General features: G+C 37.9%; 1 protein-coding gene across 1 annotated transcript in view; it reads left to right on the top strand.

The window, feature by feature from the left end:
* The first annotated feature begins 678 nt into the window (after window positions 1–678).
* OTOF (otoferlin) overlaps window positions 679–27,227 on the top strand; it is a 742,062-nt gene continuing 715,513 nt past the window's right edge. The window contains exon 1 of the mRNA XM_053709494.1: window positions 679–766. Coding sequence (XP_053565469.1) covers window positions 688–766 — 79 coding nt within the window. The 5' untranslated portion in view covers window positions 679–687. The remainder of the gene's footprint in view (window positions 767–27,227) is intronic.

The following is a 27,227-nucleotide window of genomic DNA, read 5'->3' as shown; positions in this document are numbered from 1 at the left end:
TACAGTATATTTTGTAATATGGTGTAACAGAGATACTCTGGATCTGTATTCGTCTAGTCCCTTCTATTTAAACCACTGGTGTGATAAACAGGAAAGTATTTAGCACAGTTCAAAACTGATACACTACAATTCAATAAGGTAAGACCCCTTTAGAGTCATTTAAATAAACATAGCCTAACACTTCTACTGGCTGGAAAGTCTCAGGCTGAAATTAGCAGTAAATATATAGTAGTAATGAAATCAATTTAAATACCACACTAACAAACAAAACAGTGTACTGATTTACTCATATTGTCAAAAATGGTTAATGACAGGTTAACCCTTTGACTACCAGAAATTGAAAGTATGCAAAGGATTGCAGTCCTCTCTGATACCCAAGGGGCTAAACCTTGGTGGATATTTTAACCCATTGAGGCCAGTGATGTTTTGATGATGCAGCAGAACAAATATTTTAGTTGTGTTGAAGTGACCTAAAAGATGTGTGAATAATTTATACATTTCAATACGTACAGAAGGAAGGGAAGGGGGACAGAGTCTTCCAGAGGAGCCTGCTTCAGAGGTGGGTGGAGATTATCGAGGCTAGGAGCAGCCCCCACCTCTCTCCTGTCAGTGTGTCTGAGAAACAGAAGCCTGAGCAGGATTATCACACGGCTCCTGCCTGCATGAGAGGACCTGCAGTTTATCAGAATGGCTCTAATAGTGCTCCTCAAGACTGTGACAGAGCTCAGGGGCAAAGGGGACCGCATTGCGAAAGTGACATTCAGAGGTAGGGACCAGCAAGCTATGTGACTGATGGGTTTGGGGACTGGGAAAAGTTATCTGCAGAGCTGGAGGTAGCATCATTTAACCCACTGTGTGCTGCACTAACAACCCAGCAGTACATAATTAACACCATGTGCTCCACAGGGGCATCTCACAGTAATACTGAACCCCATGTGTACTGCAGGATATGTGGTGCCATGCTGAGCTACATAATATGTGCTGTAGGGACAATGCTTGTACAGACCACCCAAGGGAATATACCCCTATCCCAGTCAGTACTGTATAATATGCGGTACATTGATTAACCCTTTGCATGCTTTAGGTACCATGTGTTATTACCATATATGTACCATTTTACTTGTTATTGTATACTATTACCATATACAGTAGGTACCATATTACGTGTTATTGTATACTATTACCATAGGTACCATATTACTTGTTATTGTATACTATTACCATATACAGTAGGTACCATATTACTTGTTATTGTATACTATTACCATATACAGTAGGTACCATATTACTTGTTATTGTATACTATTACCATATACAGTAAGTACCATATTACTTGTTATTGTATACTATTACCATATACAGTAGGTACCATATTACTTGTTATTGTATACTATTACCATATACAGTAGGTACCATATTACTTGTTATTGTATACTATTACCATATACAGTAGGTACCATATTATTTGTTATTGTATACTATTACTATATAGGTACCATATTACTTGTTATTGTATACTATTACCATATAGGTACCATATTACTTGTTATTGTATACTATTACCATATAGGTACCATATTACTTGTTATTGTATACTATTACCATATAGGTACCATATTACTTGTTATTGTATACTATTACCATATAGGTACCATATTACTTGTTATTGTATACTATTACCATATACAGTAGGTACCGTATTACTTGTTATTGTATACTATTACCATATAGGTACCATATTACTTGCTATTGTATACTATTACAGTCATACAAACCATATACTTAACCCACCCAGTACTGCAAAATATTTTAAACTATGATTAACCAGTACTGTGTTGCAGGGACAATACAGCAAATCACTTAACCCACTGTGTGCTGGGATCTCAAGTGTGCTGTGTACACTTTGTAACCCACTGTATGCTTTACATACCACTGCTGTTTATTGTTTAACCCATGCTGTGCTGTAGTAACCTTAAAACTATTACTTAACCCCTTTATATGCAGCAACTACCCTGCAGTGCACTGTATGACCCACTGTGCGTTGTAGAGATCATACAACATATTACTTAACCCATTGTATGCTGTAGAGTGCCTTGTTTAGCCCATTGTGTGCTGTAGGAACCATACGTCTATGTAGAGACAATGTAGTGCCGTGGTTAACCCTTTGTGTGCTGTAGTTAATACGTACCCATGGTTTGACCCACTTTGTGCTGCAAAGTTCTAAAATCCATTACTTAACTAATTGTGTGCTGCAGTAACCACTTTGTGATTTACTTAATCATTGTTTGCAGCAAGAATTATGTTCTGTATTGTTTAACCCATTGTGGCGTAATGATCATTATATACTTTTTCAGCAGTCATACAGGGTATTCTTAACATATTGTGTGCATGCAGTGTAATGTTTAACACATTGTGTACTGATTAGATCATTCTTTTCATGGCTACTGTTGAACTCATAGTAATGTAATTACATGGTCCACACTTGCTGCAAGAGTACATCTAAAAAATTATTAAACCGTTACTTACCTGAACAACCACACAGAATACTGACTGATATATGACCTAAACATATAACCTCTTGTTAGCTGCAGGTATAGTGAACACAGTAATGCTTATACTTGTGTGTGCCACCTGTGCCAGTCATACAAACCTATGTATGCGCCGTGGTTCCAGAGTCATGCAGGGCAGTCAGCCTGTATCAGTCACACATAGGTTGCATTGCTTCAATAGCTTTATATAGGACTTGCACTGGCATACCATCATTAGCCTTATATAGGATTGGCACTGGCATACCATCATTAGCCTTATATAGGACTGACACTGGCATACCATCATTAGCCCTACTGGCACTGGCATACCATCATTAACCTTATATAGGACAGGAACTAGCATACCATCATTAGCCTTATATAGGACAGGAACTGGCTTACCATCATTAGCCTTATATAAGACTGACACTGGCATACCATCATTAGCCTTATATTAGACTGACACTGGCATACTATCATTAGCCTTATATAGGACTGGCACAGGCATATCATCATTAGCCTTATATAGGATTGGCACTGGCATACCATTATTAGCCTTATATAGGACAGGAACTGGCATACCATCATTATCCTTATATAAGACTGACACTGGCATACCATCATTAGCCTTATATAGCACTGGTACTGGCATACCATCATTAGCCTTATATAGGACTGACACTGGAATACCATCATTAGCCCTATATAAGACAGGAACTGACATACCATCATTAGCCTTATATAAGACTGACACTGGCATACCATCATTAGCCTTATATAAGACTGGCACTGGCATACCATCATTAGCCCTATATAGGACTGGCACTGGCATACCATCTTTAGCCCCATATAGGACTAACACTGGCATACCATAATTTGCCTTATATAGGACTGGCACTGGCATACCATCATTAGCCCTATATAGGACTGACACTGGAATACCATCATTAGCCCTATATAGGACTGATACTGGCATACTATTATTAGCCTTATATAGGACTGGCACTGGCATACCATTATTAGAGTTATATGGGACTGGCACTGGCATACCATCATTAGCCTTATATTGGATTGGCACTGGCATACCATCATTAGCCCTATATAGGACTGACACTGGCATACCATCATTAGCCCTATATAGGACTGATACTGGCATACCATTATTAGCCTTATATAGGACTGGCACTGGCATACCATTATTAGACTTATATGGGACTGGCACTGGCATACCATCATTAGCCTTATATAGGACTGGCACTGGCATACCATCATTAGCCCTATATAGGACTGGCACTGGCATACCATCATTAGCCTTATATAGAACTGCCACTGGCATACCATTACTAGCTTTATATAGAACTGGCACTGGCATACCATCATTAGCCTTATATAGGACTGGCACTGGGATACCATCCTGTGTACTGCAGCTTGTGCTGTATGCTTGAAGTTATGTTGTTAGTTTTATGCAAGCATTAATCCCTATTAACCTCCTTATGGGCTGCAGCAATGTATGGGAATTCAAGCACTAATATAATAGCACATAACAGTCACATCTGATGTTATAGCTGTGCGGCTTTCCTAGGTGACTTATGCCCTTGCCAGACGCAGCTGTGGCATCCTGAATATGGTTAGTACATTTCATTAGGGTAGGGCATTACTTTCTTTTGTTTTGCCCGTAATTACACTGGTGAGTCTGGGGGCACAGGGTGCTCTGTACAGTACATGCAACTACACCTTGTAGAATCATAACCTTTTGCCTTGCATGCTACCCTGCTTCATTATATGGCTCAGTGACTGTATCCCACATTAAGCACCTTCTCTACAGCATACTGTCCTGCTCTCTGCTATTTTACTATTAGAGTAGCTTGCTGTGCCACATGTGCCCTGCAGCAGCGCTGCATATTAAGGTAGTTATTACACAATGCATATCCTCTTCACTATAGTACATTGTGCCCAGTAACTGCTCTGTTTATTAGGGTGGGTATTATACATACAGCTCATTATCACACCTTGTGCCCAGTAACTGCTCTGTGTATTAGGGTGGGTATTACACATACTGTTCACTATAGCACCTTGTAACCAGTAACTGCTCTGTGTATTAGGGTGGGTATTGCACATACTGCTCATTATTGCACCTTGTGCCCAGTAACTGCTCTGTGTATTAGAGTGGGTATTACACATACTGCTCATTATTGCACCTTGTGCCCAGTAACTGCTCTGTGTATTAGGGTGGGTTTTGCACATACTGCTCATTATTGCACCTTGTGCCCAGTAATTGCTCTGTGTATTAGAGTGGGTATTACACATACTGCTCATTATTGCACCTTGTGCCCAGTAACTGCTCTGTGTATTAGGGTGGGTATTACACATACTGTTCACTATAGCACCTTGTAACCAGGGCCGCTATCAGGGGGTGACAGGGGTGATTCCTGTTAGGGGCCCAATGGGCCAGGGGGGCCCCATGAGGCAAAAACTTAAAAAAAAAAAAAATTTTTTTTTTTTTACATTTTGGCAGCCACCAGTGGGTACTACAGCAGAGTACTAATTGAGCATGGGAAGTGTTATTACAAGGAGTAAAGTATTAGCATTTGAGAGGATTTCTGAGTGTGCACTAAACCACTATGCACAGTGTGACAGACTTGGCACTTTGTTTGTACAGTGTGTGCCTGAGTCAGACGGCAGATCACTTTCATTTGCAGAGAGGGTAGGACTTTTAGCAGCAGTGTATTTATGATTATTTGACAATGCTGTAGAAATTCTATATTTAAAACCATGCAGAATTGTTTCCTCCTCAATACACAAATGGTAGGTGCCCTTTTGGCAGATATTCATTTATATATATATTTTTTGTTTGAAATGAGACAGGTTAACTTAAAACTGTTCCGTTTACACTACAGCTGACTTAATTATGAAATACATACCAACAAGCCTAAATCCTGCAATTAACCAGATCTAATGGTATGAGTACCACAGCTTATGGCTCCACCAAGACCATATATAGTACAGCATTTTCAAAAGTACAGCTGACAGATGGGAACACTTGTACACTATATTTGAAGTGGTGCTTTTGGTTGGGGAAAATGGGGAAAAAACAAACGTGTCAACCTTTTAAAAGAACTTTTCTTCATCTAGCCATCTACCCAGATCATAATGTACAATTTTGAATTCACAGAATTATTTTTGTTTGCACATTTACAAATAGGATTCTTTAAAAAGTGATCTCTTAATTTCTGCATTTTTTTATCATGCATGTCACACAACATTGATTTAGGGGATGCAATGTGCATCAATGTTTCCTCCTGTGAGTGTTTCTGTGGGTGTCTGCCTTTATGTCTTTGTGCTTTGGTTTGTTTCTCTATGAGCGTGTATGTATTTTTTTCTGTGGGTCTCTCTGTGAGGGTGGGTGTGTATGTCTTTGTGCATTTTCTTTGGGTGTCTGTGAGGGTGTGTGCATATGTCTTTGAGCTTTTTCTATGGGTGTCTCTGTGAGGGTGTGTGTATGTTTGTCTTTGTGTATTTTCTCTGGATGCCTCTGTGAGGGTGGGTATGTATGTCTGTGTTTTCTGTGGATGTCTCTGTGAGGGTGTGTGTGTGTATGTATGTATGTCTGTGTTTTCTGTGGATGTCTCTGTGAGGGTGTGTGTTTTCTGTGAGTGTCTCTGTGAGGGTGTGTGTATGTCTCTGTGTGTTTTCTGTGGATGTCTCAGTGAGAGTGTGTGTATGTATGTCTTTCTGTGTTTTATGTGGTTGTCTCTGTGTGTGTGTATGTCTGTGTGTTTTCTGTGAGTTTCTCTGTGTGTGTGTGTGTGTCTTTGTGTGTTTTCTGAGGCTGTCTCTGTCGGTGTTTCCTTGGGTGTATGTGCAAGTTTGAGTTTGTGTGTGTGTGTCCATTGTCTGTTCCTTTTAAGGACATTTTGACCTTACTACTGATTTTTCACATCTTTCTACAGACTTTGAGACTAATAAGACCTTTCCGGAAGTCACCAATCCATCATTTAACCTTTAAATTATTGTTTAGGCAGTTCAGGGCCCTTCCTTTCAGCCACTGCATGCTGTTGTCATCATTTAGTTGGCATGTTCCTTTACAAAAAGATAATCAGAACTCCATATTCTCCATATATGTTTTCTAAATCTCCTTTTTTTTTTTTTTTAACAAAACTTTAGTCTACCTCATTACTTCTCAGGTCAATGTAAACAAGTGCTGAGTGTCTGTTTTGGTGTCTGTGTCTGAGTGTGTTTCTTTGCGGATCTTCTAGAGTCTACTATTTGTGAATCCTTATGTGTGAGTGTGAGTGTGTGTTTCAGTGTACGAGTGTGTCTGTGTGTTTACATGTTACTACCTTTACAACATTTCCAAGTTTAAATAGACACTTAAGAATAAAGTGCATATACGTTTTAGTAACTTGGTCAAAAATTACACATGTCAAGGAGGGGGGGGGGGGCCTGATCAATGGTTAAGTCAGGGGCCCCAAAATTACTAGTGGCGGCCCTGCTTGTAACCAGTAACTGCTCTGTGTATTAGGGTGGGTATTACACATACTGCTCATTATTGCACCTTGTGCCCAGTAACTGCTCTGTATATTAGGGTGGGTATTACACATACTGTTCACTATAGCACCTTGTAACCAGTAACTGCTCTGTGTATTAGGGTGGGTATTGCACATACTGCTCATTATTGCACCTTGTGCCCAGTAACTGCTCTGTGTATTGGAGTGGGTATTACACATACTGCTCATTATTGCACCTTGTGCCCAGTAACTGCTCTGTGTATTAGGGTGGGTATTACACATACTGCTCATTATCACACCTTGTGCCCAGTAACTGCTCTGTGTATTAGGGTGGGTATTACACATACTGTTCACTATAGCACCTTGTAACCAGTAACTGCTCTGTGTATTAGGGTGGGTATTGCACATACTGCTCATTATTGCACCTTGTGCCCAGTAACAGATCTGTGTATTAGAGTGGGTATTACACATACTGCTCATTATTGCACCGTGTGCCCAGTAACTGCTCTGTGTATTAGGGTGGGTATTACACATACTGCTCATTATCACACCTTGTGCCCAGTAACTGCTCTGTGTATTAGGGTGGGTATTACACATACAGCTCATTATCGCACCTTGTGCCCAGTAACTGCTCTATGTATTAGGGTGGGTATTGCACATACTGCTCATTATTGCACCTTGTGCCCAGTAACTGCTCTCTGTATTAGAGTGGGTATTACACATACTGCTCATTATTGCACCTTGTGCCCAGTAACTGCTCTGTGTATTAGGGTGGGTATTACACATACTGCTCATTATCACACCTTGTGCCCAGTAACTGCTCTGTGTATTAGGGTGGGTATTACACATACTGTTCACTATAGCACCTTGTAACCAGTAACTGCTCTGTGTATTAGGGTGGGTATTACACATACTGCTCATTATTGCACCTTGTGCCCAGTAACTGCTCTGTATATTAGGGTGGGTATTACACATACTGTTCACTATAGCACCTTGTAACCAGTAACTGCTCTGTGTATTAGGGTGGGTATTTCACATACTGCTCATTATTGCACCTTGTGCCCAGTAACTGCTCTGTGTATTAGGGTGGGTATTGCACATACTGCTCATTATTGCACCTTGTGCCCAGTAACTGCTCTGTGTATTAGGGTGGGTATTACACATACTGCTCATTATCACACCTTGTGCCCAGTAACTGCTCTGTGTATTAGGGTGGGTATTACACATACTGTTCACTATAGCACCTTGTAACCAGTAACTTCTCTGTGTATAAGGGTGGGTATTGCACATACTGCTCATTATTGCACCTTGTGCCCAGTAACTGATCTGTGTATTAGAGTGGGTATTACACATACTGCTCATTATTGCACCTTGTGCCCAGTAACTGCTCTGTGTATTAGGGTGGGTATTACACATACTGCTCATTATCACACCTTGTGCCCAGTAACTGCTCTGTGTATTAGGGTGGGTATTACACATACAGCTCATTATCGCACCTTGTGCCCAGTAACTGCTCTGTGTATTAGGGTGGGTATCGCACATACTGCTCATTATTGCACCTTGTGCCCAGTAACTGCTCTCTGTATTAGAGTGGGTATTACACATACTGCTCATTATTGCACCTTGTGCCCAGTAACTGCTCTGTGTATTAGGGTGGGTATTACACATACTGCTCATTATCACACCTTGTGCCCAGTAACTGCTCTGTGTATTAGGGTGGGTATTACACATACAGCTCATTATCGCACCTTGTGCCCAGTAACTGCTCTGTGTATTAGAGTGGGTATTGCACATACTGCTCATTATTGCACCTTGTGCCCAGTAACTGCTCTGTGTATTAGGGTGGGTATTGCACATACTGCTCATTATTGCACCTTGTGCCCAATAACTGCTCTCTGTATTAGAGTGGGTATTACACATACTGCTCATTATTGCACCTTGTGCCCAGTAACTGCTCTGTGTATTAGGGTGGGTATTACACATACTGCTCATTATCACACCTTGTGCCCAGTAACTGCTCTGTGTATTAGGGTGGGTATTACACATACAGCTCATTATCGCACCTTGTGCCCAGTAACTGCTCTGTGTATTAGGGTGGGTATTACACATACAGCTCATTATCGCACCTTGTGCCCAGTAACTGCTCTGTGTATTAGAGTGGGTATTAGACATACTGCTCATTATTGCACCTTGTGCCCAGTAACTGCTCTTTGTATTAGGGTGGGTATTGCACATACTGCTCATTATTGCACCTTGTGCCCAGTAACTACTATGTGTATTAGAGTGGGTATTAAACATACTGCTCATTATCACACCTTGTGCCCAGTAACTGCTCTGTGTATTAGGGTGGGTATTACACATACTGTTCACTATAGCACCTTGTAACCAGTAACTGCTCTGTGTATTAGGGTGGGTATTACACATACTGTTCACTATAGCACCTTGTAACCAGTAACTGCTCTGTGTATTAGGGTGGGTATTGCACATACTGCTCATTATTGCACGTTGTGCCCAGTAACTGCTCTGTGTATTAGAGTGGGTATTACACATACTGCTCATGAGTCATTATCACACCTTGTGCCCAGTAACTGCTCTGTGTATTAGGGTGGGTATTACACATACTGCTCATTATCACACCTTGTGCCCAGTAACTGCTCTGTGTATTAGGGTGGGTATTGCACATACTGCTCATTATCGCACCTTGTGCCCAGTAACTGCTCTGTATATTAAGGTGGGTATTACACATACTGTTCATTATTGCACCTTGTGCCCAGTAACTGCTCTGTGTATTAGGGTGGGCATTACACATACAGCTCATTATCGCACCTTGTGCCCAGTAACAGTTCTGTGTATTAGGGTGGTTATTACACATACTGTTCACTATAGCACCTTGTACCCAATAACAGTTCTGTGTATTAGGGTGAGTATTACACATACTGTTCACTATACCACCTTGTACCCAATAACAGTTCTGCGTATTAGGGTGGGTATGACACATACTCCTCACTATAGCACCTTGTACTCAGTAACTGCTCTGTCTATTAGGGTGGGTATTACACATACTGCTCATTATCACACCTTGTGCCCAGTAACTGCTCTGTGTATTAGGGTGGGTATTACACATACTGCTCATTATCACACCTTGTGCCCAGTAACTGCTCTGTGTATTAGGGTGGGTATTGCACATACTGCTCATTATTGCACCTTGTGCCCAGTAACTGCTCTCTGTATTAGAGTGGGTATTACACATACTGCTCATTATTGCACCTTGTGCCCAGTAACTGCTCTGTGTATTAGGGTGGGTATTACACATACTGATACCTATAGCACCTTTTACCCAGTAACTGCTCTGTGTTGTGGGTATTTCACATACCGCTTATTATAGCACCTTATGCCCAGTAACTATCCCGTGTATTAGTGTGGGTATTACACATACTGATCACTTTAGCACTTTGTGCCCAGTAACTGCTCTGTCTATTAGAGTGGGTATTATACATACTGATACCTATAGCACCTTGTGCATAGTAACTATCCTGTGTATTAGGGTCGGTATCATATACACTATTTCATTATAGCACACTGTTCCCAATAAATATTACATACACTCTCTCTTTATAGCACATGCACCCATTAGTTGTCCTGTGTATTTGGCTTAATTGATTCCTTCTATACCTGCAGTTTGGTTAACATGATGTGATATTAAACCTCTCTAGTTGCTGTGAGTTTAACATACACATTAATCTTTATATCAGGATCATATCAGGATCATATGACTGAATTGTAGTTACTTTAGATTGGGCCATTTAAACTATAGACTCACTATGGGTCTTTTAAGCTACATTAGACGCATTGGTAACTCTAGTTGACATCTGTAATGATAAACTACACAGCAAGTCTGTGATGTGATGAAAACAACCAGGATTATTGGGGTCACTACCTCTCCCACTGATTTTATATGGTTACCTGGTTATTATAAACATGACACTGTTGATCTCTAGCTGTGAGATATGTTTCTGCTAAGTAGGGATGGGCGATTGTGGCTAAATCAAAATTCGAATGGTAGAATGAATATTCCTTAAGATATTTGTTGTACACAATCGAATATTGATAAGAATAAAAATTCTTTAAAATTCATAAATCGAATGTTATTTTCAAATTCAAATATTATTTTCAAATTTCGAATGTGTATATTCAAAATGTTATGAACTTTCAAAATCTAAATGGATTTGTATTATAGCTTTTTAAAATTCGATTTTAAAAAATAAACATAAAATTAGATTTTTCAAATGAATATTACTGAATTTTAATAAAAATTTGAATACCAATATTTTATATTAGAATGTTAGAATGTTTGATAAACATTCAAAATTCTATTTGAATGGACTAATGTATAAACATTTGTTTTAAATTTAAAATTTTGCAAAATATTCACCCATCCCTACTGCTAAAATACATACTCCACACAATATATTAGATGGGAAAGGACTGTCTTTATTAGTAACAAGTAACCTCAAAACTGTCCCCCATAAAAGTTTACAGATAAGTGCTAACAGCTAAATGGGATGGTTCCCCAGTTTGACCACACTTGAACTGGATCCATATCCAGCAGTCTCTACCATGGAGCATTCTCCTCCAGCCCACCGAAAGGGACCCTCTTGTGTAAAAGTAAAATGCCCTATTTAGTTAAAGCTTTAAATAAAAGTATTTAAATAAAAGGCTTTATTTAGTTAAAGCATTTTATTTTTAAACAAAATTATTTTTACTATGTGCATAATCTCTGCTAGTTGGTTAAATAAAGTTTAAATTCGACGGACGCCATCTTGGATGATGTCATTTAAAGGTACCTCAATCCTCGTTTAGTCGTCGTGCCGGATGGATGCTCCGCGGCGGAGGAGCAAAGAAAGAAGATTGAAGATGCCGCTTTGCTTGAAGACATCGCTGGATGGAAGAAGACTTCTCTGCCGCTTGCTCGAAGACATCGCCGGGATGAAGACTTCTTCTTTGCCGCTTGATTGAAGACATCGCCGGATGGAAGAAGACTTCTCTGCCGCTTGATTGAAGACATCGCCCGGATCGGATGAAGAGTTCTGCCCGGCTGGGTGAATACAAGGTAGGGAGATCTTCATGGGGGTAGTGTTAGGTTTTTTTAAGGGGGGTTTGGGTGGGTTTAGAATAGGGGTATGTGGGTGGTGGGTTGTAATGTTGGGGGGTGGTATTGTGTTTTTTTTTACAGGCAAAAGAGCTGTTTTCTTTGGGGCATGCCCCGCAAAAGGCCCTTTTAAGGGCTGGTAAGGTAAAAGAGCTGTTAACTTTTTAAATTTAGAATAGGGTAGGGAATTTTTTTTTATTTTGGGGGGCTTTATTATTTTATTTGGGGGCTTAGAATAGGTGTAAGTAGCTTAAACATTTTGTAATCTTTTTCTATTTTTTGTAATTTAGTGTTTTTTTTTTGTAATTTAGTTTAGTTTATTTAATTGTATTTTAGTTTATATATTTGTAGTTTATTTAATTTATTGATAGTGTAGGTGTATTTGTAACTTAGGTTAGGATTTATTTTACAGGTGAATTGGTAATTATTTTAACTAGGTAGCTATTAAATAGTTATTAACTATTTAATAGCTATTGTACCTAGTTAAAATAAAAACCAAGTTACCTGTAAAATAAATATAAAACCTAAAATAGCTACAATGTAATTATTAATTACATTGTAGCTATCTTAGGGTTTATTTTATAGGTAAGTATTTAGATTTAAATAGGAATATTTTAATTAATAATATTAATATTAATTAGATTTATTTTAATAAGAATTAAGTTAGGGATGTTAGAGTTAGATAGGGTTATTATACTTAATATATAAATATAATATAATAACGATATTAACTATATTAACCCTAATATAATTAGGGTTAATATAGTTAATATAGCTGGCGGCGGTGTAGGGGGATTAGATTAGGGGTTAATGTGTTTAATATAGGTGGCGGCGGTGTAGGGGGATTAAATTAGGGGTTAATGTGTTTAATATAGGTGGCGGCGGTGTAGGGGGATTAAATTAGGGGTTAATATTTTTAAAATAGATGGCGGCGGGGTAGGAGCTCACTTTAGGGGGTAGGTAAGGTAGATGGCGGCGGGGTAGGGGCTCACTTTAGGGGGTAGGTAAGGTAGATGGCAGCGGTGTAAGGGGCTCACATTAGGGGGTAGGTAAGGTAGATGGCGGCGGTGTAAGGGGCTCACATTAGGGGGTATGTAATGTAGCTGGCGACGGTGTAGGGGGATCACATTAGGGGGTTATACTTTTAATGTAGGTGGCGGTGGGTCCGGGAGCGGCGGTTTAGGGTTTAAACACTTTATTAGGGATTGCGGCGGGGGATCGCGGTTGACAGGTAGATAGACATTGCGCATGCGTTAGGTGTTAGGTTTTATTTAGCAGGTAGTTTAGGGAGTTACGGGTTCCAATACTCAGCGTAAGGCTTACTGCGGCTGCATTTTGTGGCAAGGTGAAAATGGAGTAAGATTTCACCATTTTCGCCACGTAAATCCTTACGCTGTATATTGGATACCAAACTGCGTGGGTTTGGTATACCTGCCTATGGCCCAAAAAACTATGGGCGAAGGCAGAAATATACGAGCGTAACTTCTAGGTTACGCCGTATATAGGATACCAAACCCGCGCAAAATTTGCCGTCGCCGGCTTTTGCGGGCGACGCTGCATATCGGATCGGGCCCCAGGTGCGCTAATGAGAAGCAGGAATACGCACCTATATGCTCCTCCAATCACTGGCAGTTTCATCTGGAGTAGAATGGGGTTCAAAGCAATTTTGACAATGTGTCTTGAAACAGTTAAACAGACGGTATAAAAGGGAATGTAAATGCTTTAAAGGGATATAGCATGCAATTTTAAACAACTTTTCACATTTTCTTCATACACTTGGTATCTTTAATTGAAGAGTAGGCTCATAAAAGCTCAGGAGTGTGCACGTGTCCTTAGTACTCTATGGCAGCAGTGTTTTGCAACATTGTATAACAAAGCTACAAATAATGTTACAAAACACTGCTGCCATAGAGTACTAAGGACATGTGCACACTCATAAGCTCGTATGAGCCTACCTAGTATTACTCTTCAATAAAAGATACAAAGAGAATGAAGCAAATTCGATAACCAAAGTAAATTGAAAAGTTGTTTAAAATTGCTGCTCTATCTGAATTATAGAAGTTCAATTTTGGCTTTACTGTCCCTTTAACAAAATCTAGCATTGTAACTAATTTATCAATGTGATCCCATTTTGTAAAATTATCTTCAAAAACTTCACTAACTGAGGGGCAAAGCAAATAAAGATTTCAACATAAACATCAGAAATGAAAGCAGTACCCACCCCTATACAAACAAACAACTTAGGAGGTAAACCTGTCTTCTAACATAGCTGAACAGAGGAAGTCCATTATCTCCAGCTCCTCTTCCTAAAATCTGATTCACTATTTTCCAACTCTTCTTCTTGCACCATTATACTGAAAGTTAAAAAAAAGCTCTATTGTGTTACAATAATTTATTATTGCTCTGTTCCTTGCATTTAACTATGTGTTTAACCACTGTACACATATTCCTCCTGTCATTGGCTCATTAGATTTGTTTAGCTAGCTTGCTGTAGTGCATGGCTGCTACTGAGCCTACCTAGGTATGCTTTTAAACAAAGGCTACCAAGACAAAAAGTACATTTCATATTCAAATTAAATTATTTAAGTCTCTTAAAATTGTTTGCTCTGTCTAAACCCTGAAAGTTTATTTTTCACTTTTGTGTTTCTTTAAGCTTCCATAATAGGTGGTTGCACAGACTTGACTGCAGCCAGACTGTATAAAGGTTATAGTATAGCACACACTACATTTCTTTGCCATGTTTTTAACAATGGGTTCATTTCCATTGAGCCGTAAAAGATGGAGCCGTAAGTTACCAAAGTTGCCGACAGCTAAAATTAGTTAACGGCTCCATTTTAGCACCAGGCTTCTGTTGAAATGTTTTGCGCAGTACGTGCAGTCTGTCTTTTGGTGTAGGTGTAAGTTAACGTTGTGATAATGCTTCTATCCGACATCGGATTTCTCGAAAATTGTTAGTTGCTATGGTAACCGAACTTACACTGCAAAATTTACGTTTAACGTCTATGCCCCTTACCTGTGATGACCTCTAAAGAGAAACGAAAACAGATACATTTATTTATAATACATATTTTTTAACTATAAGCAAATACTACTTTTTATTATAATTACATTTTCTGCTTTATTAATATTTGTAACATTAATTGCTGCTGCAGGCCTAGGTTTAGTTTAAGTTCTGTAGATATGTGCTTGCATATATTCTTATATGTAAATACATACTGATATTTCCATAAGAACATAAGTACAACTATTCCTATACATGGGACGACAATAAATATTACATTTTACATTTTTTTTCTACATTGAAACAATTGTATTATTTGCAAGTTTTAAAATTTTAATAGGAACTAGGCCTTAAAAAGCAAATTTTTCCTCTTTTACACCTAGTTGAGCTGGATGTAATTTATTTCAATGTCTAGACAGCCTCTGAAAGTATATTAACGGTTGGCGCTTTCATTGGAAATCTGGTGTAAATTAGCGCTTAACGGCTTCTAATACTTTCTATGGCACACAAGATATTGTGGAATAACGCTCCATCGGAAGCAGTCAATACACAAAATTGCATATTTATCGGTTTGCAACCTCGCGCAAATAATGGCTCAGATGAAATGAGCCCAATGTTGGCAGCACCCAGGAGTATTTTCACAAGCCCACTAAATGATAACGATAGTCAATTTGATATATGATGTGTAAAGAAAAACTAATAATGTTTCCACAAATTTGCAGATATTGATTGTTTATGCTACAGATTTATACCCAGAAAAACTGGGGCATTGTTAGCAATTTCCAACTATTTGATTTGGTGTCCACCTTGGATTTTCTGGATTTTATCTTGTATCCGAGATTTACGCTATCTTTGTCTTGCTCAGTAGTTACTTTTAGCGTTACTCAAGCACAAAATATGTGTGAGCAGAGAGCGCTAGAAATACAGCGCTAATAATGTATTTATTTATGTTTAAAAATACAGTGAAAACATAAAACCAGAGATACATTTACTATTGTTTAAAGGCTACCATAATATTGGCAAAGCAAAAACAATACTAATTTCTCAGCACAAACTAAAAATAAAAATACTTCCCATGTTAAGAGACTTAGGGGCCGATTATCTAAACCTCACCAGATCAGAAGCATTTTTGTAAGAATTTGATGCACTTTATACATTTTTCGTGTGTATTTTTGCATAAATTTTTAAATGATTTGTTTTGTATGATTTTTAAATTACAATTTTTATTGTGCACTTTTGTAATGTATGCATCTCCTTCCCATACGAAAGTGCTGTAAACGCCACTTAGCGAGACGCCCTGTTTTCAGGGTAAAAAGTTGCTTTATATAATTCCACCAAGGAAACAGAAGGACTCTCCAGCCCATAGACCTTTAGATAATCTGGCCCTTAGAACCTTATTAATGTATGTCCAGACTAAACAGGAACACAACGCGTTTCAAGGACACTCCTCTTCATTAGGTAGTTGTGAATGCCAATGGCTTGGAAGACAAAATATTTCTGTATTCTCCTTGGTTCTGCACAGTTGTATGTTGCATCAAATGAAATTACTTGAAACGTGGGTTTGCCATTGATGTCCAATGTCTAAATCATTTCCATTATATTTTTCTGTGGTTTTGAGTACTTAAACCAGGAAACGTAGCTGCTGATGGAATCTTGTGGTCAAACAGAATGCAGCAGTTTGTTACCATTGATACAAATGATACATTAGGTTCATAAATGAATAATGTTTGCAGATTGCCTCTGACTGGTGATGCAATAAATGCATGAGTTTCCTTGTGGTGCACAAAATCGCAGGGGCATAAAACTCTATTCCCAATAAATGACTAGATTACAAGTTAAGCACTATTTAGCGCTAACACCACCAGAAGTAATATTTTTATGATGTCCGGTTATCGCACGTATTAAAGGTGAGCAAAACCCGACGCAAGCTACAGTAAGTTGAGGACTTCAGATAAAAAGACCAGATTAACTTCTCTCCTTAGACTTTAGTGAAGCTCCCTTTTAAAACAAATTAGCACTTAACGCTTGCGCGCTACCCTGACACCACATTAAACTAACAGTACTAAACCTGAAGGTAGTAATGAATATTTTATATTCCAATGTTCTTCACATAGAAAAGAATGTTCTGTTTTTACAAAACATGTAAAACAGTAAAACAAATTAAAGAAAATGATATTGAATACAAATTATTTTTAATGTTTAAAGGTATTTGAGTGGAAGGGGCTTCAAAGTATATATATATATATATATTTATTATAAGAAGAAACAACGAGGATACCCAGGAACTCAAAGCCAAAGTGGTTTATTCAAACGTACAGGTGTAGCACTAAACAGTGTGCAAGTTAGGCAGGATCTAACGCGTTTCGTGCATGTTCACATGCGCTTCATCAGAGATCTACAGGTGTTCACCAGGTAAGTGGTTAAATACAATATAATGGCCAATAGGGATGCTAATTGGCAAGTACAAATCACGTGAGTACTGTGTACTGATAATATCAAACATTGGAATGTGAAAAACTGACATAAATACATAACACATGTGAAAAACATATAAAACATTTAAAACACATTCTCTGTACAGTATTACTACTAAGATGTGTCACTCATAAGTGTCTTCTCTAAATTCCCTTTTAGGGGGGTAATGTTATGCTAAAATCTAGAACTATGTCTATGCTAAAGCAGTTTGATCTCCAAAAGGTTAAAAAGGAGAGTTGCATATGAGGTGCTACAAAAATATTACAATTAAGCTATGGATACTCAATATACACTGTTAGGGATATACATATTTAACATCAGCCTTTACGTACATGGATAAAAATTGGAAAATAAAAATAGAAAATGAAAATAAAAAAGAGTAAAAAAGGAGTAAGCAATTTTGTGTTATATATTGGGCTCGAAAGAGACAGTCGTACGGAACGTATACATAGTGAATACATGGTCAAGAACTGAGAGTCCCTTTCAAATGCTTTCTCCTGATGCAAAAAGAAAGATACATCTTGTTACATTAGTATTGTTAAATCAAGGAGGTATCTGAACGTAATGAACTAAATATGTACTAGGTTGGGATGCTAAAAAGGATAAAAGAGAAAATTAAGGAAAAATTAAGGAAAAATCCTATAGCTAAGTAATGATTAATTGATAAAGGGAATATGAAAGTGAGAAGGTAATAATAAGAATAAAATAATGTAAATCAGGAGGGAAAAAATGTTGTAATAGAAAGAGAAAAGTTTGAGAAAATAAATGAGAAAGTAAAACAGGTGAGAATAAAAGGAACACTAAAAAAAATATATAAGTTGATCATAAGTACCTAAAAGGAAAGACTAAGGATGAGAACAAAAGATGTCAAGGGGATTAGTAAGATGGAGTGAAAATAGTAGGGAACAATATGGACTAATCTATAAATAGGTCCAAATCATGTCTCTTGTTAATTCCCTTTGGAAATTTGGTCTGTAAGATAAAAATCCAATTTGCTTCTTTCCTCAGAAGCTTACCTATTCTGTCCCCTCCTCTGATGTCTCTCCTAATGTGTTCTATGCCTACAAAATGGAAGAGATGCTTAATGTATCTGCCATGAGATCTAAAGTGTTTAGCCACAGGAGTTCTAGGAGTATCTTCATCTAGTGATAGTAAGTGTTCCCTGATGCGGTCTTTGAGGGGGCGTGTGGTGAGGCCCACGTATTGCTGGGAGCACTGATGACGTGTGACAAGGTACACTACAAATTGACTGGTACAGTCAATTCTCTGTCTGATAGGGAAAACTGTGCCAGTTGTGGAAGATGTAAAGTGATCTGTTTTCTGTGTGTAATTACAGCTTTTGCATGTATGGTCATATTTGAAAAATCCTTTAGTGATAGTGAGCCAATTTGTCCTCTGAGGTGTCTTGTTAGTGAAATGTTTCCTAACTCTATCTCCCACTGTGGGTGCTTTTTTGGCTACACATTTGATTTGTTTTTTAGATATATTGTTTAATTTGTTATCACTCTGCAAAATTGGAAGATATTTGAGTACTATTTTACAGATGTTTTCGAATTGTCTGCTGTAATTGGTGGAAAAGACTATGTCATTGGAAGGTACTCCTGCATTGATACTTCTATATTTATTGTTTTTATTATTTTTGTTACTGTTTGAAAGTAAGGAATGTCTGTTAATCTTACTGACTTCATTTGCTGTCTTTTTTAAGCGGTTCTTGTTGTATCTCCTTTCTTGTAGGCGGGAGGTGATTAGGTCTGCCTGTACTTGGTACTGGTGTAAATCGGAGCAATTCCTGCGTGCTCTAATATACTGACCTTTGGGTATGCCTCTCGTGATGTGCCTGGCGTGGCATGAGTCTGCTCTAAGGATGGTATTTCGTGCTAAAGACTTCCTATAAATTGTTGAGATAATGTTATTGTAGTCATCAATTGAGAGTTGAAAGTCAATATAAGGTATAGAGTTCAATGTGGCACTATGAGTAAATCTCAAATTGAAAACATTGTTGTTCAGCAAATCAACCAAAGAGTTTGCTTCCCTTTGGTTTCTTGAATTCCAAATGACAATCAGGTCGTCTATATACCGGCCATACACAACTACATTGTCTCTGAGAGGGAAATCATCCGCAAAGATGCTATTAAATTCCAGCCAGCCCATATATAAGTTGGCATATGCCGGGGGAAATTTGCCCCCATGGCTGTGCCGCATCTCTGCAGGTAGAAATCCCCCCCCCCCCAAAGACATAGTAGTTGTGTGTGAGTAAAAATTTCGCTGTGGAAACTAAAAAAATCTATATAGTCATCTGAAAATTGGGAATATCTCCTGACCATATGGCCCAAGGCTTCAAGCCCTTTTTGGTGTGGGATGCTTGAATAGAGGGCAGTTACATCTATGGTAAGCCACTGAAAACCAGGCTGCCATTTGATTGTTTCCAATTGATATAGAAGATGGGCACTGTCCCTTATGTAACCTGGGAGTGACACAACTATTGGTTGAGGCACGGAATCAAGCCAGGCTCCCAATCTCTCACACAGAGACCCCATGCTCGCCACTATGGGTCTCCCTGGAGGTTTTTGAAGAGTTTTGTGAATCTTAGGCACGACACTGAAGGTGGGTATGAGGGGATCATTAATGAACAAATGCTCCATGGTCTCTTTGGTAATAAAGCCCTTCTCCAGTGCCGTGTCCAAGAAAGAAAATAGTTCCTGACTAAAATTAGATGTAGGTTCAAAACCGAGTCTTGTATAAGTATTAGTATTACTAAGTTGAGTATTGACCTCATCTATATAGTCGGTGGTATTAAGTATTACTACTGCCCCTCCCTTGTCTGCTTGGGTAACTACTATGTAGGGATTGTCCTCTAGTTCTTTTAGGGCCAGTCTCTCTGAAGAAGTTACATTGTGTTGTCTGTTAGGGTTAGTGTCCTTTAGGGTGTCATTGAGTAATATAATGTCTCTTAATACTGTTTCCTGATATAGCTCAATACTGGGGCTTCTAGCCTGGATAGGGTAAAAGTAGGAGCGATCTGTGTGGGTGAGCTGGTGTGTAGGAATTATGGGGCTTCCTGTTGTATCTTGCAAAGATAAAAGTGTGTTAAAGTCACACTGGTCCCTAAACAGTAAGCCTGTTTTGGTGTTCTCCAATTGTGTAGTCAAGTGTAGTCCTAAGGGGAGTTCACTAGTGTTTATGTCAGAGAAATGTTTTTTTTAAAGTGAACTTACGCACTAATCTATTTACATCTATCATAGTGGAAAAAACATCGAAATTAGTGCTAGGTGCAAAAGTGAGACCTTTATTCAATATAGAAATCTGTGCTGGTGTGAGTTGAGTGTCAGAAAGATTAATTACATTAATCATTTCTTTTTGTTTTTTGAGGCTGCTCTGCTGGGGTATCTATGTGCTTGGTTGGTTCCTTTTGGAGTGCTGGTTTGATTAGGGGGTTTGACCAAAGTAGCCAATGTGGCTCTAAGTGGGGCACTCGTGCCCATTTCAGATGTGACTATGGGCTCATGAGGCTCAGATACTGGAGAACCCAGAGATTGTGGAAGGGACAATTCTGAATCGCCAGCTTCTGTATCTATCCTTGAAAAGGTGACTTTCTTATTGGAATAATTGAGACGTTTGTTATTTTTAGACTTGGGAATAAGATTCAGAAAACTCTTCAAAAACCTTCAGGGAGACCCATAGTGGCGAGCATGGGGTCTCTGTGTGAGAGATTTGGAGCCTGGCTTGATTCCGTGCTTCAGCCAATAGTTGTGTCACTCCCAGGTTACATTAGGGACAGTGCCCATCTTCTATATCAATTGGAAACAATCAAATGGCAGCCTGGTTTTCAGTGGCTTACCATAGACGTAACTGCCCTCTATTCAAGCATCCCACACCAAAAAGTTCTTGAAGCCTTGGGCCATATGGTCAGGAGATATACCCAATTTTCAGATGACTATATAGATTTTTTAGTTTCCACAGCGAAATGTTTACTCACACACAACTACTTTGTCTTTGGTGGGCGATTTCTACCTGCAGAGATGCGGCACAGCCATGAGGGCAAAATTTGCCCCAGCATATGCAAACTTATATATGGGCTGGCTAGAATTTAATACCATCTTTGCGGATGATTTCCCCCTCAGAGACAATGTAGTTGTGTATGGTTGTTATATAGACGACCTGATAGTCATTTGGAATTCGAGTAACCAAAGGGAAACAAACTCTTTGGTTGATTTGCTGAACAACAATGTTTTCAATCTGAGATTTATTCATAGTGTCACATTGAACTCTATACCTTATCTTGACTTACAACTCTCAATTGATGACAACAATAACATTATCTCAACGATTTATAGGAAGTCTTTAGCACAAAATACCATCCTTAGAGCAGACTCATGCCATGCCAGGCACATCACAAGAGGCATACCCAAAGGTATTAGAGCATGCAGGAATTGCTCCGATTTACACCAGTACCAAGTACAGGCAGACCTAATCACCTCACGCCTTCAAGAAAAGGGATACAACAAGAACCTCTAAAAAAGACAGCAAATGAAGTCAGTAAGATTAACAGAGATTCCTTACTTTCAAACAGTAACAAAAATAATAAAAACAATAAATATAGAAGTATCAATGCAGGAGTACCTTCCAATGACATAGTCTTTTCCACCAAATACAGCAGACAATTCGAAAACATCTGTAAAATAGTACTCAAATATCTTCCAATTTTGCAGAGTGATAACAAATTAAACAATATATCTAAAAAACAAACCAAATGTGTAGTCAAAAAAGCACCCACTGTGGGAGATAGAGTTAGGAAACATTTCACTAACAAGACACCTCAGAGGACAAATTGGCTCACTATCACTAAAGGATTTTTCAAATATGACCATACATGCAAAAGCTGTAATTACACACAGAAAACAGATCACTTTACATCTTCCACAACTGGCACAGTTTTCCCTATCAGACAGAGAATTGACTGTACCAGTCAATTTGTAGTGTACCTTGTCACACGTCATCAGTGCTCCCAGCAATACGTGGGCCTCACCACACGCCCCCTCAAAGACCGCATCAGGGAACACTTACTATCACTAGATGAAGATACTCCTAGAACTCCTGTGGCTAAACACTTTAGATCTCATGGCAGATACATTAAGCATCTCTTCCATTTTGTAGGCATAGAACACATTAGGAGAGACATCAGAGGAGGGGACAGAATAGGTAAGCTTCTGAGGAAAGAAGCAAATTTCATTTTTATCTTACAGACCAAATTTCCCAAGGGAATTAACAAGAGACATGATTTGGACCTATTTATAGATTAGTCCATATTGTTCCCTACTATTTTCACTCCATCTTACTAATCCCCTTGACATCTTTTGTTCTCATCCTTAGTCTTTCCTTTTAGGTACTTATGATCAACTTATATATTTTTTTTAGTGTTCCTTTTATTCTCACCTGTTTTACTTTCTCATTTATTTTCTCAAACTTTTCTCTTTCTATTACAACATTTTTTCCCTCCTGATTTACATTATTTTATTCTTATTATTACCTTCTCACTTTCATATTCCCTTTATCAATTAATCATTACTTAGCTATAGGATTTTTCCTTAATTTTTCCTTAATTTTCTCTTTTATCCTTTTTAGCATCCCAACCTAGTACATATTTAGTTCATTACGTTCAGATACCTCATTGATTTAACAATACTAATGTAACAAGATGTATCTTTCTTTTTGCATCAGGAGAAAGCATTTGAAAGGGTCTCTCAGTTCTTGACCATGTATTCACTATGTATATGTTGCGTACGACTGTCTCTTTCGAGCCCAATATATAACACAAAATTGCTTACTCCTTTTTTACTCTTTTTTATTTTCATTTTCTATTTTTATTTTCCATTTTTTATCCATGTACGTAAAGGCTGATGTTAAATATGTATATCCCTAACAGTGTATATTGAGTATCCATAGCTTAATTGTAATATTTTTGTAGCACCTCATATGCAACTCTCCTTTTTAACCTTTTGGAGATCAAACTGCTTTAGCATAGACATAGTTCTAGATTTTAGCATAACATTACCCCCCTAAAAGGGAATTTAGAGAAGACACTTATGAGTGACACATCTTAGTAGTAATACTGTACGGAGAATGTGTTTTAAATGTTTTATATGTTTTTCACATGTGTTATGTATTTATGTCACTTTTTCACATTCCAGTGTTTGAGATCATCAGTACACAGTGCTCACGTGAATTGTACTTGCCAATTAGCATCCCTATTGGCCATTATATTGTATTTAACCACTGACCTGACGAACACCTGTAGATCTCTGATGAAGCGCATGTGAGCATGCGCGAAACGCGTCAGATCCTGCCTACCTTGCACACTGTTTAGTGCTACACCTGTACGTTTGAATAAACAACTTTGGCTTTGAGTTCCTGGGTATCCTCGTTGTTTCTTCTTATTATGCATACGGCTGAGCTGGCCTGAGGATCGGAGCTTGTCTTTGAGCATTTGGCTCTATTCCCTGCAGAGTGCCATTTGGATTCCCCACAAGTGGGATGATCTACATTTCGCACTGAGCTCATCTGTAGTGCCATCTTGTCGATACCAGACGAGGAACCAGCACCTGCTATTTGGGCAAGTCACATCGTCACATCGGCAAACCCGTGAAAGGATCCCGTCACCTACTGATTCATCCTCCGTGTACGTCTGACGTCATCAGAGGAGGACTCAGGCATGCAGACATTTGCCTAGTATTCAGGCTACTACCAGCGGACAACACGCCTGCACGCACGGCACAGACCACCCGTACTCTGGCAAACAGGGATTTTGCTTCAATTGACTGCCGCACAGAATTAAACAGGCACTTTGGTCCACAGTATTTTGTTAACATGGCGACACAGTGAGTAGCAGTGCTGAAACTCTATATTATACACTACAGAGACAGACTACTACAGTGTTCGCACATACCCTTTCTTGGGCATTTGTGAAAAAGTAGCACACTTGTTCACCCAGTATCTTTACTCTGCAGGGATTTAAACTATATGAGGGACTGATTTTTTCCTTGCTCCTCTTTATATATATATACATTAAATTAACAAAGTAAAACATCAAACAATGTGTTACTAATGTGTTTTCAATATAGTGCAGGGGGAATTGATTTTTCAAACAACTCTTTTTGTTTTGTTTCTTGCATTTTCTAAACTGTCCAAACTTTTTCGGGAATTGGGGTTGTATATTAATTTTATACATATAAACACATAAATACACATTTATACACACACACATATATATACTGTATAAATATATACACACACACACACACATATATACATACATACTCACATATTTACACATATATATGCACATTATAGTAATTTCCAGTCAAATACCTTATCATATACCATATACCTTTTAATGTTTATATATATTATTTACTTTGCTTTGTACCATATACCTTTTAACGTTTATATATATTATTTACTTTGCTTTGTCTGAAATTTAACTGTGAAAATATTTTTTTCACTTTTCCCAGAGAGGGTGAAGTGCATACTGCAGACATTATAGACTAAACCTGCAACTTGCTACATAGTGATTATTTAATATCTATACTTAGTTAGCCGCATAAGATAAATATGATCAAGTGTTTTTTTTATAAGGAAGATCCCTGGATTTAATTTTTTTTTTTTATGTTGCAAACAACATCTAGGGGTGGATTTAATAAGCAGTGAAAGCTTCTTTAGCCACCCATAGTTTCCGAATCCCCGCAAACAGCAGTTAAAAAGCAGCGGTTGTAAGACTGCCCCTTTTAGGTGGCGGACTGCAATCATTCCGATCCGATCGGGATGATTGACACCCCCTGCTAGCGGCCGATTGGCCGTGAATGTGCAGGGAGTGGCATTGTGCAATGTTAAATGCTGATAGCATATGCTGTCGGCATTTAGCGATGTTGGGCGGCTATAGCGGATCATGTACGCCTGACATTTGGGAAATTGACTCCCTAGTATGCTGGTCATTTGCTTAAAGGGATATTAAACACTAAATAAATGCTAGATAGAATGAAACATTCAAAGAAAAGATTAGTCTAAGAATAACGTGTAGATGTATTTTTTTAAACTTTAATTAGTTGTTTAAATATAGACAACATATGTGTTGTTTTAGTGTCTACAAAGCAATAGGTGCTGCCATGTTGTAACTTAGGTTTCATTCTCTAATAAGGCCAATTCGAGACAGTTATAAATAAGTCACTAGAGTGTGCTGCTAATGAATGTTTCTAACAGGAACTGAAAAGGATACACGATAGGCAGAATGAAATGACAGGAAAAGGGGACAAAATAAATAATGAAAGTATAATGCAAAGTTCTTTTTTATATATACAATTTATCATTTTATTTTACCATCTCAAAGTATTTAATGTCCCTTTAATTGCTAATATATACTATGCAATTAATGTCCCTTTGACATAAGAGTTTATAATTCGCAATCAATCACAAACAGGTGTGCATTTTCTATGTTACATTGTCTCTTGAAAAAAATTGAAAATGTAAAGTTTGTGCTTTCCCTAAGACTATATGCAAGCACAACTGGTAAAGATGACTTCATTTAATTACATTGCACAATTTTACATCATCAACAAATGTTTAATAAAAATACAACGCAATAGCACTTACTTTTAATTTCAAATGGGTATTAGATATTTTTATGAAAGCTGTCAGCCAATCACAGGCTCATATACATATATAAACTGTGATGCCTGCAATTGTTTTGCTCTTTAATCAAAGGATACTAAGAGAATTATGAAAGTAAATTGGATTTTTTTAATTGAGGACAAATTTTCTAAAATAAATAAATATAATAGAACAAATTTTAAATCAATTAGCTACACATTACTGTTAAAAATGATCTCACTATAACATAACTCAGCACATGCTCACTTGATTTCAGTATTCAACAAAACACATGCAGTATTTTTTTAAAAAAAAATAAAAAAAAATGATAGCATCACTGGCACAACTCTGCTCATGCTTTACACATACTGTATGTAAACACTGTTATATGACAATATCCACAGCAATTAACTATGGTCATGCTCATACCTGCATGCTACGCTTGCTGATTGGTGTCTAAATGTAGCCACAAAAAAGCAAGTTCTACCCAGGGACTGAATAAAAAATGGGCCGGGTCCTAAGCTTAAATTCCTGCCTTTTTAAATAAAGATACCAATAGAATGAAGAAAAATTGATAATAGGAGTAATTTAGAAAGTTGCTTAAAATTGCATGCTCTATCTGAATCATTAAAAAAAATTGGGTTTCATATCGCTTTAAACCATAAATACATGCAAGACATAATAATCTATTCAAAGCAAAGATTAGCCTTAGAATAACAGAGATTTATTTTTACAATTATATTATTTGTTTAAATATTAAAAAGTGTAAATGCAAAGGCTTAGCCCTAAAAAGTAATTTAATTTTTATAACGTAATTTAGTTTCAATAAAGTAATTAACTTGTTTTCTTCCAACGCCGCATGGAAACAGTTTTAAAGAATCCTATGCTCCACATAGCCTTGTTTGCACAGTCTCTTTAAGTGTGTT

The sequence above is a fragment of the Bombina bombina genome, chromosome 4 (assembly GCF_027579735.1).
Source record: "Bombina bombina isolate aBomBom1 chromosome 4, aBomBom1.pri, whole genome shotgun sequence".
In the NCBI taxonomy this organism is placed as follows: domain Eukaryota; kingdom Metazoa; phylum Chordata; class Amphibia; order Anura; family Bombinatoridae; genus Bombina; species Bombina bombina.
The sequence above is the reverse complement of the archived record's forward strand: the minus strand, read 5'-3'. Positions and strand labels throughout refer to the sequence as shown.